General features: G+C 41.8%; 2 protein-coding genes across 3 annotated transcripts in view; one reads left to right on the forward strand and one right to left on the reverse strand.

The window, feature by feature from the left end:
* Positions 1 to 1,084: 1,084 nt before the first annotated feature.
* yif1b (Yip1 interacting factor homolog B (S. cerevisiae)) lies at positions 1,085 to 6,198 on the forward strand. 2 transcript variants are annotated; one of them, XM_017439099.3, is made up of 8 exons: positions 1,085 to 1,230; positions 2,534 to 2,636; positions 2,799 to 2,928; positions 3,077 to 3,181; positions 3,507 to 3,643; positions 4,059 to 4,214; positions 4,308 to 4,401; positions 5,118 to 6,198. In XM_017439099.3, exons 1-8 carry the CDS (start codon positions 1,185 to 1,187, stop codon positions 5,271 to 5,273), a joined length of 927 nt encoding a protein of 308 aa, XP_017294588.1. In that variant the 5' UTR covers positions 1,085 to 1,184; the 3' UTR covers positions 5,274 to 6,198. The 2 variants fall into 2 exon arrangements, with proteins under 2 accessions (XP_017294588.1, XP_017294589.1); XM_017439100.3 differs by having other exon boundaries at positions 1,085 to 1,221.
* A 92-nt stretch (positions 6,199 to 6,290) lies between these two features.
* LOC108244633 (probable E3 ubiquitin-protein ligase HERC6) overlaps positions 6,291 to 10,277 on the reverse strand; it is a 13,306-nt gene continuing 9,319 nt past the window's right edge. The window contains exons 18-23 of the mRNA XM_037974541.1: positions 9,356 to 9,522; positions 9,105 to 9,171; positions 8,909 to 8,979; positions 8,502 to 8,685; positions 7,537 to 7,639; positions 6,291 to 7,426 (exon numbers count right to left, since the gene is read on the reverse strand). Of these exons, the coding sequence (XP_037830469.1) occupies positions 7,206 to 7,426; positions 7,537 to 7,639; positions 8,502 to 8,685; positions 8,909 to 8,979; positions 9,105 to 9,171; positions 9,356 to 9,522 (813 nt within the window). The 3' untranslated portion in view covers positions 6,291 to 7,205. The remainder of the gene's footprint in view (positions 7,427 to 7,536; positions 7,640 to 8,501; positions 8,686 to 8,908; positions 8,980 to 9,104; positions 9,172 to 9,355; positions 9,523 to 10,277) is intronic.

Raw genomic sequence — 10,277 nt, forward strand, 5'->3', positions numbered from 1 at the left:
AAAGATATTCTAACTTTAAAGAGTGCCTCAGTTTAAAGCTCTGTTTCCTTTTGCTCAGATTTTGTTCCTTTGCTTTAAAAGTTTACCCAATATTAACATTTATACATCGATGATTCATCCCCCATCCCCCCCCCCCCTTTTTTTCTATTTAATTAAACACATCTGTAACTCTGTCCTATTTACAAACATCTGGCTTGCCCTCCAGCCTCCAGGGGATTCCAGCAGCAGCCTCACATCGTTATAAAAACTCAGTGTGGGTCTGAGCGATCTGTGTGGGGTCTTCAAAAGAGCTTCTCCTTCTCCGGCTACACACTGAAGGTATGAGCCAAACGTCCACCATCCTCAGGTGATGTCATCATCCACTGGTAGCTGACTGGTTATGCAGTGACCTAAATAGTTCATTTCATTAAGCTGCCTTTATTATTTAGTTATAGCCTTAAGGGCGATATGAGACTAGAGGAAATCATGAAGTGACATTTTTTTGTTTCTGGAAATCATGCAACTCCTACTTTAGCTTTATGGGTGAGCCTAAATTCAGAGGCATATTGTGAACTGTTAAAAACCCTCTGTGGTAAAAAAAAAACAAACAAAAAAACTATACCTTTACTACATCTACAGTATGTAAGTGTGTTCATCAAGCATATCATATAGATTTAAAGTAAAAATAAAATACAGGTAAATGTATCACATTTAGTGGCATTGCTAATAAGTATACTTATAGCAGAAAGCCAAGCTTCTCACACGGAATCCATAAAACCAGTTTGTCATTTATTGTTCATAAAAGAAAATGTGTATTTGATTAAATGTACCTGCTTACTAGGAAAAATGAAGCTATCAGATAACTAGGGTTGTAATATGTGATGGAGAAAATGTTGAACGAAACTTTATTAGGACGTTAAAGTGTTTACGTTTGAGAAATAAAGTAACTGGGCTTTAAACATATATTTTTAATTCCTGCGCCATGTTTTATGTTGAGAATGAGCACGATGGACCCTCCACGCAGGTAGGCGGCGCTGTTGCCTGTTCGTATCATTTCTCTCGGCTCCTGTCAAAGCGACAGGAAAACAAACGCGTTTCACTTCCGTGTGACCTTGTATGAATGAGTTCCGCTTCGCCGTGTAGCCCGACAACTTGTCTTAACTTCAACCCATCAGAGTTGGGTCGCTGACAGCTGCTGCTTTCACATGGATTACACCGCGAATCAAAGCGGCTTCAGACAGCGTAAGTTACGTACGTGAATCTGCCGTGAAACTAGCGTTAGATCGAACGTAGCGTGTCCTGGCAGCTGTCTGGAGTCCGGCGTTTACTGTATTGTAAGGCTAGCTTGTTGTGCTTAACCGGTTAAGGCGAATGAATAAGAAATAAACTGCTTACAATTACTCAAACACCTTACAAAACCTATGTAGTAAGTTATGTGGTGCGCAAACGGGGCTCGTAGCTTCTGTACGAACTTAATGTACGGGTATGCTAACAGTGCTAGTTGGCTAATTGAACGTGGAATCCGGTGTTGTGTTGAGCTTTGTTATCCCGGCAATTGAGATCCGTTTCCTCGACAGCCGTAGTAGACTATAGTCAGTGTTTAGCCATCGGGGTGTGTTTGCTGCTACTATAGAGAAAAAGGGAACAAGGGAGGACGAATATATATATTTCGTCTTTTACTTAAAGTACAATCTCCTAACGGCCGACATACCGAGAGGAAACCTAGACGAGGGTACGAAGTCATACACAACACCAAGCTTGTGTGGTTCATATTGTATTTTATACTTAAGGTGTTCTAATTCTAATTTAGGTTGACACCATTATTATTTCTTTTATTATTATCATTATTATTACAGTTTAATGTTATTGTCATATTAGTTTACTGCACAGCTCCACCAGATTTTGACTGGCATTAAAAAGTGCTAATATTCATTATGCGATTTTAAAAAAACATTAATGAAAGAGTCACACAGCTGCAATTAACAGTTTGATTTCAAAACTTTGTGCGTTTACCGTACATGGTAAACAAACAACAAGTTGCAGCTGATGTGATCTTGTGATGAGGGTGCGATGATGAGGGTGATGATGTGATCGCTCTTTGTTTCTGGGAAACACATTGAAGAGCTCTTTCTTCTTAGAGAGCGCAGCTCATGAATGAGGGCACATTAATCAGACAAATCAGAGTCATTGTCATACTCACATTTGTATAATAAGCCGTCTGCTGCAGATGTAAAGCAGTCTGTCACAACCTGTTAACCTTTGTTGTTATTAGTGAAGAACCTTAAAAATAGAATGTAGAAGTGATTTTATTTATTAAGTTTATTACAAATTCAACAAAATATCAGGTGTGGAGGGAAAAAAAACTGTTTAGGTGACTTTTTAGGATAGAAAAACAAAGATATGCATGCTCGTTCATAGGATTTTTCTTTATTTTTGGCTTTCTGTTTGTGTTTTTGTCTGTTTTTATGGATCGTCTGAAGGTAGAAAGAAAAAACACTTCACTGCCTCTTGGGTTGTCGGATCTCTTTCTCTAAACTTTTTTTTTTTCCACCAGAGCCAAGTATGCGTCTGAGGAACAGTTCTGTGGATGGTCCCGATGGCAGCCAGCTGTTTGAGGACACAAGTGGAGCTGGGCCTGCGTCTCAGGGCACCTATAGGTGAGAGCCGTCCCCGTCCAGGTTGAAACCTGGCTGATTATTAAAAAACTTCTGTGTCAATTGTGAAGAAATACAGTATTTTCCAACATCAGCCTTGCTTCTTGCTTAATTTGCATCACATACTTGTATCTTTTACCAATGAATCTGACTTCCTGTTGGCAGGAACCAGCATGCCGGCGCTCAGGCCCCAGGATTATCCGGTCAGTCCTTCCTGTCAGACCCCATGTCCAACCTGGCCATGGCATACGGCAGCTCACTGGCATCTCAGGGGAGGGAAATGGTGGATAAGAATGTAAGCCTGGCTCATAAATTCAATTCCACTTACTAGGAAAAGGCTCCTGTAAAGTATTGCTGTCATGATGAACCTTGCATTGAAAGCAGCCTGAACAGCACCAGATAACACCCGTACGTCTGTACGTCTGTGCGTGTGCTTGTTACAGTTGGACCGCTTCATCCCCATTTCCAAACTGAAATACTACTTCGCTGTTGACACGATGTACGTCGGGAAGAAGCTTGGCCTGTTGGTTTTTCCTTACATGCACAAGGTAAGCTTGTTTGTCTGTGCCGTTTAAATCTCCTTGTTAGGCTGATTGAATTGTAGAAGTACAAGTCAGGAGAAGTTTTAAAAAATAGGTTCAGACTGAAATAAACTACGTCCTTCCAGTTGTGTCAGGAAAAGCAAACAACCTCTTACATAAATGTTTTCTAATGTTGCGTTTTTTCTCCTTGGGATACACCTCTTTCTCTCTGTCTTGAACTCCTTTTTATGCCCAAACTCAGCACATCTCACTATAAAATGTTCAGTTTTGGTGGCGCAGATTCGTTAAAGGGTTGATTGTTTTTTGTGTGTGTGTGTGTGTTTGTTCGTAGAACTGGGAGGTGAGTTACCAGCAGGACACGCCCGTCGCCCCACGTTTTGACGTCAACGCCCCGGATCTTTACATTCCCACCATGGGCTTCATCACATACATCCTGGTGGCTGGGCTGGCTCTCGGCACACAGAACAGGTACGCGCAAATCTGCGCTCCGGACGTCTGGGCTGAGCGATACGCCTCCTACAAATCTGACGAATGATCGAGCTCTTTCAAGTAGCAGCCATTTTGTTTTGTTTTCAGTAGCGGATAGAGTGATTTTTAGCATGTGTTGAATTTAAAAAGCGAGGACCAACGGGGCCACAGAAAGGTGCTCAGATGAATTGTACACCTGAAGAAATTGCAGTACAACTCAACTACGTCAGAAACTGTATAGATGAGCAAAAAAATCAGTTATGTGATCATTTGTTTGTCTTGGGTGTCATTTTGTACGTTTATTCTAGCCAAAGACAAATGGTTCATCAGGACTATGGTAGTTTTTATAGTTTAATGATTACATTAAAGTTCCTGGTGTGTAGACTTCTGACCTCCTCATGCTTGCATCGGCCAGGTTTTCTCCGGAGCTGCTGGGAGTTCAGGCCAGCTCAGCCTTGGTGTGGTTGATCATGGAGGTCCTGGCAGTCCTGTTGTCCCTTTACCTCGTCACTGTGAACACAGACCTCACCACCATAGACCTTTTAGCCTTTTCTGGGTACAAATACGTTGGGTATGTACACGTCTCTGCCAACGTTAGCCTCTTAGGGTTTTTACTCTGTTGACTTACGACTGCCTCTCTCTCTCTCTCTCTTTGTGCCGACAGAATGATCGTCGGTGTCGTAGCGGGTCTTTTGTTTGGGAGGCCAGCGTATTACCTCGCACTGCTGTGGTGCTGTGCAGCCATCTTTGTCTTTATGGTGAGTGCGTGCGTTTTCTGTTCTGGTAATAAATGCAGGGAATGATGTTATCACATTCGTCTGTAGATTGAGTGATCGTTGCTGATGTGGAATTTCTGATGAGTATTTTCCAGACTATAAGGCGCACCTAAAAGCCTTGAATTTTCTCAAAAAACGACAGTGCGTCTTATAATCCAGTTTGACCTACAGTGCGGAAAATACGGTATAAATAATTATAAGTAAACCTATTTTTATAGATTCCAGAGCAAGACCTGCTGTCTTATTTTCAGTCAGTTTGCTCCTTCAGATTTTTGGGTCAGGTCTTGCAGAGTTCTCCTGCGTCGCTCTCGACCTTACAGGGTGCCATAAAAAGAACTTGACCCAAATAGGTTTGCTTCATGCGATATTGTGAAACGTCACGCTCAGAATGTGTGTGCAGCTAATATGAGCTTTAGCTAAATCAACTGAGTTATAGCCATTTTGTGTTGGGAATTGATTAGTTGGAGAACCCGTCCAGGGGTTCGTGAGCTTACTTCTCGTTGTGTGACGATGTTTGGAGCTTGAAGGACAAGGGATAAACGCAGACACAAAGTTTCTTACCAACAATATGTTTGAACTTGTGTCTTTTTTTTGACCTTCCAAACACAAGAAGTCAATTGTTGCACAAGCGGCACATGAGTCAGTCCTGCCCACATGACGCCTCGGTGGCTTTAAGCTCCTCTGATGTTTCTCGCCAGATCCGCACTCTGCGTCTGAAGCTGCTGTCCGAGGCGGCGGCTGAAGGGAAGCTGGTGCGAGGAGCCAGGAACCAGCTGAGGATGTACCTCACCATGTCCATCGCGGCAGCGCAGCCCGTCTTCATGTACTGGCTCACCTACCATCTCGTCAGATAAGAGCTACGGCCCTCGTGCGGAGGATGGACTCGGCTGTCTGCACGTCATATCAGCCAGTTTTAAAACAAAAAAACAAAAAAAAAACCACTCCACACACACAGACTGAGTCCCTCATGGAGCCGAGCAACAAGACGGCAGAGAAGAGGTGAAACTTTACTACCTTCTGTCGCACAGCACAGCCCTGTTAGCCTTTGCCTTTTTTTTATATTTAATGTCTTCAACGTTTGTAGCAAGTTGCTTTAAGTTTGTTTCTAAACTGTAATTAAATGTTAATTATGTTGTTTTTTTTATATAAATATTTATGTGCGTTTATGGATAGTTAAACTATCGTGGCAGGTTTTGTTTTCGGTCCGATCGTCACAGCTGATGTTTTTGAGCCAACAGGAAGAAAGCACATTAACCTCCCACAAACAGGACTTTTGAGGCCGTGAAGGAACTCTGATCTGGGCTAAAAACTGATCAGCTGGCTTGGCCTGAATGTTTAGCTCGACCGTAATGTGCGAACTAAAGCGAATCGCTCTTCCTGTCACAGTTTGACCGGGAGGAAAAAGGGTTTTCGAGCGGAGGCGTGAAACCACAGTTTTAAATATTTAATCCTTTGTCGTCATTCGTGTAAGTTTTTTCTGCCTGGCGTCTTTCGAACAGAGAGATCACTTTTATGGAGACGTTAGTTGGAAACCTCAAAAGATCCAACCAGTTGGTTTCAATATTTTTTTTGTTTGTTTTTTTTAGAAATGAAGTTTATTTGCTGCTCAGGTTGAAAGTCAGAAGGAGTAAAGATGGTTTTAGTCTTTGGAAATTGGAAACACTGTAATTTGATGTAGCTTTGTGTTTGTAATCTTCTGCTAATACATGTTTGTTTTTTTTCATAATTCACATAAATTATTTCGGAAAATTAAAAACAGAAGTTTTGCATTTTATCTGAAAAGGATGAACCTTTAGCTTCAACTCGATGGAGCTGAAGCTACTTTTGATACAGGAAGTCCTTCTTTAAAGAGGACACACGACCTTAAAGACTAACATTTTAGAAAGTAGTTTTTTAATAATCAGTCACAGCTTCACTTCAGCTTTCAATCATCTTTGACACCAAGTACAAATTAAGCATCATAGTGGCTAAAAAAAACAAACTTGCTACGTGTCCACAAGATTTGTTTTTCATATCCCCGATGTTTGCAGCTAAATTTCTGTTCCACCATGGGTAAGACGTCCTTGAACGCAGCAGAGATCAAGTTTCCCTAGGAGAAAAAAAATTGTGAATTTACAAAACCCAATAAATAGTAAAACCATGAAGACAGTTTTGTGTTTTTATAGACAACTTGATGTAAATATATTTTTGTTTATTTGACTCTGTGCTTCACAGATGAACAGACTTAGCAGCTGAAAGACAAGAACATTTATTCGGTTGATTGATAATGCATAAATGACAAAGTGATTTCAAAGAATTTGTTTTTGTAAATCTTTGCCAAAGATCCAAACTTGTAACATTTGTTTCCAAACATTAAGGTGAATTTCCTCCATGAGAGATTTTGACATGTAGCAAATCTACACGAGTAACTGGTCAGATTTTTAAAAAAAATCAAACTTAGTTTGTAAGTTTTGAAAACACATCGTCTGTGTAGAAAATGTCTTAAATGTCATTAAAACCTTAAACTGCGCTTCCTCAGTGCTACATAATAACTGAGAAATGTGATCAAACATGATTAGTCTTAAATATGTGCAAGCAGCATCAGCTAACATTAGGATACATTTAAAAACAAGAATATGCAGCGGTGCTCTGAGCAAATACTAAATGATAACATGGGTATGGGTTTTAAAACGATTAAGGTGACGTGTTTGTACTGAAAAGAAAACAGGCAGGTTGAGTTTTTTCTCCTGGCTGCACAAACTAAGAACAACTTTTAGGAAAGCCCTCATAGCTCCGGCCGCTAACATCTACTTCCTCCAGAAGCCTCTGTTGTGATTGATGGCCTGACGAAGCCTGGCCTCCATCGTCCTCTCCACCGGGTATCTCTTGTAGATGGGGAGCAGCAACAAAGCGTGGCAGGTGAGCGATTCTGGCAGATGGCGCTCGGTGGCGTCGGGCAGCACGGCCACCTTCATCTTGACGTACTCCATTCCCAGGAAGGGCACTCGGTCGCTACCTGTGAGGAACACTGGAGGCGAAAACGGCGCACGGAGAAAGTGTGGAATGTGACGTAACAGAACAAAAGCAACCGAGTCCAGAAGTGATCGTGTCGTGTCGTAAAAAGCATGTTTAACTTACAAAGAAACTTTTTCTTCTCCTCTGCTGTCAGGTTCTCAAACACCTCCCAAAAGGTAATGATGTTCGGATGGCTGGCATGGTAGTCTCCTTCATAAACCGTGTTCTGTAACAAAAAAAAGAAGCACCGTCACATTTTTAGCGACTCCAAATGAAAAACAAGCTTATTTGCCTCAGTGCTTCGCTTGAGTTTATATAGGCTTCACATCAGAGTGATTTATGTAAAATATTCTTTCCAAGTCTGCAGTGTTGATTTGTTAGTCATATCTATCCATTTTCTTTACCCACTCGAGCCCATTCAGGGCTGCAGGGAGCTGGAGGATACATTTAAAAACAAGAATACATGGAGGTGACTCCAGCAGTCGTTGGGGGGGAGAAGGGTTCGCCCTGGACAATTTGCCAGCTCATCACGTGGCCACATGGAGACAACCGTTAACACACACATCCAGGGTCAATTTAGAGTCACCAATTAACCCAACATGCATGAAGATGTAACCAACAACATTGGGTTTTCTGTTTGATGTCATATCACAGTTGTAAAAGTGTTCAATAACATCTAGTTGTCCTGTGATGCTGTGAACAACGCTACCAAAGAGTACTGACCTGTGAAATTAGAACTCAGCTAAAACAGGACAAACCCTAAAGTTGTAATAGATGTTCAGGTTGTTGCTGTGACTCAGTGCGATGAAATGACGTAGTTAAGATCACGTCAGGTGTTGGTGCCACTAATGTTGTTGTTGAGGTTTTTGTTATTTCACAATTTGTGCAAGGGGGACAGCCTGCTCTGCGTCGCATTCGGCAACTCATTGTAAAATGACAGACGGGATTAAAATGCATAGAACGACTCAACGGTGTGCCTGAAGTCGAATATTTTATATACACAGTTCACTGTCATGAGACAAGACAAACAAAATGTATGACATTGTTAAAGGGGAAGGTGTTTTTTGTCTGCGTGGCTCTCAGCTCACCTGCTTGAAGACCTCCCAGTTGTAGTCTTCATGGCCCACCACCACTGACTGCAGCTCCTCCGGCTGGAAGAACTCCACCACGTCTATGTTGCACACTTTGAAAAAACCCGACTTGAACAGTTCAAACGGTCCCTCCACTGACTTGTTGAAGATGTGGTTGACACAGGCGGCAACAAACTCATGCCTGTCGACAAAAACAAGCTCATCAGTTGGACTAGTTGGTGCCTAGTGTGACGTAGATTTTATATCAGTAGCAAAATATCCTGAACAGCTTCTAGAAGAAGGAGCTGCGCTTTCTGAGCTGAACTCGCACAGAAATTGAACCCAAATGGACCGAAAAGCAATGCTCCAGATCTTTTAAACACTGAGGAAGATTGTTACACTGAGATTTAATGTTTCAAACACACCTGTTTGACCACGTGACACATTTTCCAGCTTCATTTGGATCTAGTTCGATGTCCTCACCACCCCAAGGCATCTGTAATACCATGACAGACAACATTTACGTTACGTTTCAGATACCGCTCCCCACACTTGTAGGTGCTTGTTATTTAAACATGGAAGGAAAACAGGAAGGGAACCGGTCTGATTTTGTAAACCTACAGTAAAAGGAAGCTCCAGGTCTTCAACTTGATCAGGACTGTAGTCCTCCAATATGCACCTCCAAGACCTGAACACACCGTAAACATCGATAAAGATTATTTCACTTGCAATGCTCGAACAAATAGCCTTTTTTAAATTTCTTATTCTTATATTTAAAACCACATAATATACATTTAATCAGATGCAACCTTTTGTAAGTGTTTAGCGTACTTCGAGAGTTGCTCAGTTATATATTTTGAAATTGGCCTTACTCTGCCAGAACAGGCTCGAACTCTTTCAGGTCATCCAGTGAAGGTTTGACTCGGAGCAGCTTCTTGAAGAGAGCCAGAGGGAAAGGCAGGTGTATAATGTTGTGGTTATAAAGAGCCAGGCCACACAGGACACCAAACAGGAAGTACTTCTTCTCCTCCACTTTTGGCTTTTTAGGAAAAAAAAAATCAAACTCTGATTAAGTACAGAAAAAAGGTACAGAACACTAAAAGTGAGCACAAGAGAAATTAAATAAAATATATAAAATCTGAAGCCTGTTTTGTTTTTGTCTTGAATGGATGCACGGCACAACCCTAAATGACCATCTGCATTAAAAAACATGGTTTGCATCACAACTACACAAACCCAACAATGAAAGCGACAGAAAAAATACGGTACAATTTTAATAAATGTGAAACTAACACACAGTAGAGAAAAAGAAAGTGGGATCTTCTGGGTTTATGAGCTGATGAACGGAGGGTTAAAAAAAAATCAGAAAAATCAATTAAGAGCTGAACAGCCTTTAGGGGTAAAAACTACAATGATTAAAGATAAATAGGAAGCAGGGTCAGGGGATGGGTGAGGACGTAAAACCCAAACTCAGCACCTGTTTACAGAGTCATATAGCCTCCTGTGGAGACGTACAGTAAAGTCATATAGCTTCTTTCGTTAGGAGGGTTAGGGCCTTTTGGCTCAGGGCTAGGGTTAGGTTCTCCTCAGGGTTTTAGCGCCAGGGGCCTTTTGACTCAGGGCTAGGGTTAGGGTCTCCTCAGGATGTGAGGGGTCAGGGCTTTTTGGCCCTGGGCTAGGGTTACGGTCTCCTCAGGATGTGAGGGTTCAGGGCTTTTTGGCCCTGGGCTAGGGTTAGGGTCTCCTCAGGATTTGACTGGTCAGGGCTTTTTGGCTCTGGGCTAGGGTTAGGGT

Source organism: Kryptolebias marmoratus, linkage group LG2 (genome assembly GCF_001649575.2).
Source record: "Kryptolebias marmoratus isolate JLee-2015 linkage group LG2, ASM164957v2, whole genome shotgun sequence".
NCBI lineage: Eukaryota > Metazoa > Chordata > Actinopteri > Cyprinodontiformes > Rivulidae > Kryptolebias > Kryptolebias marmoratus.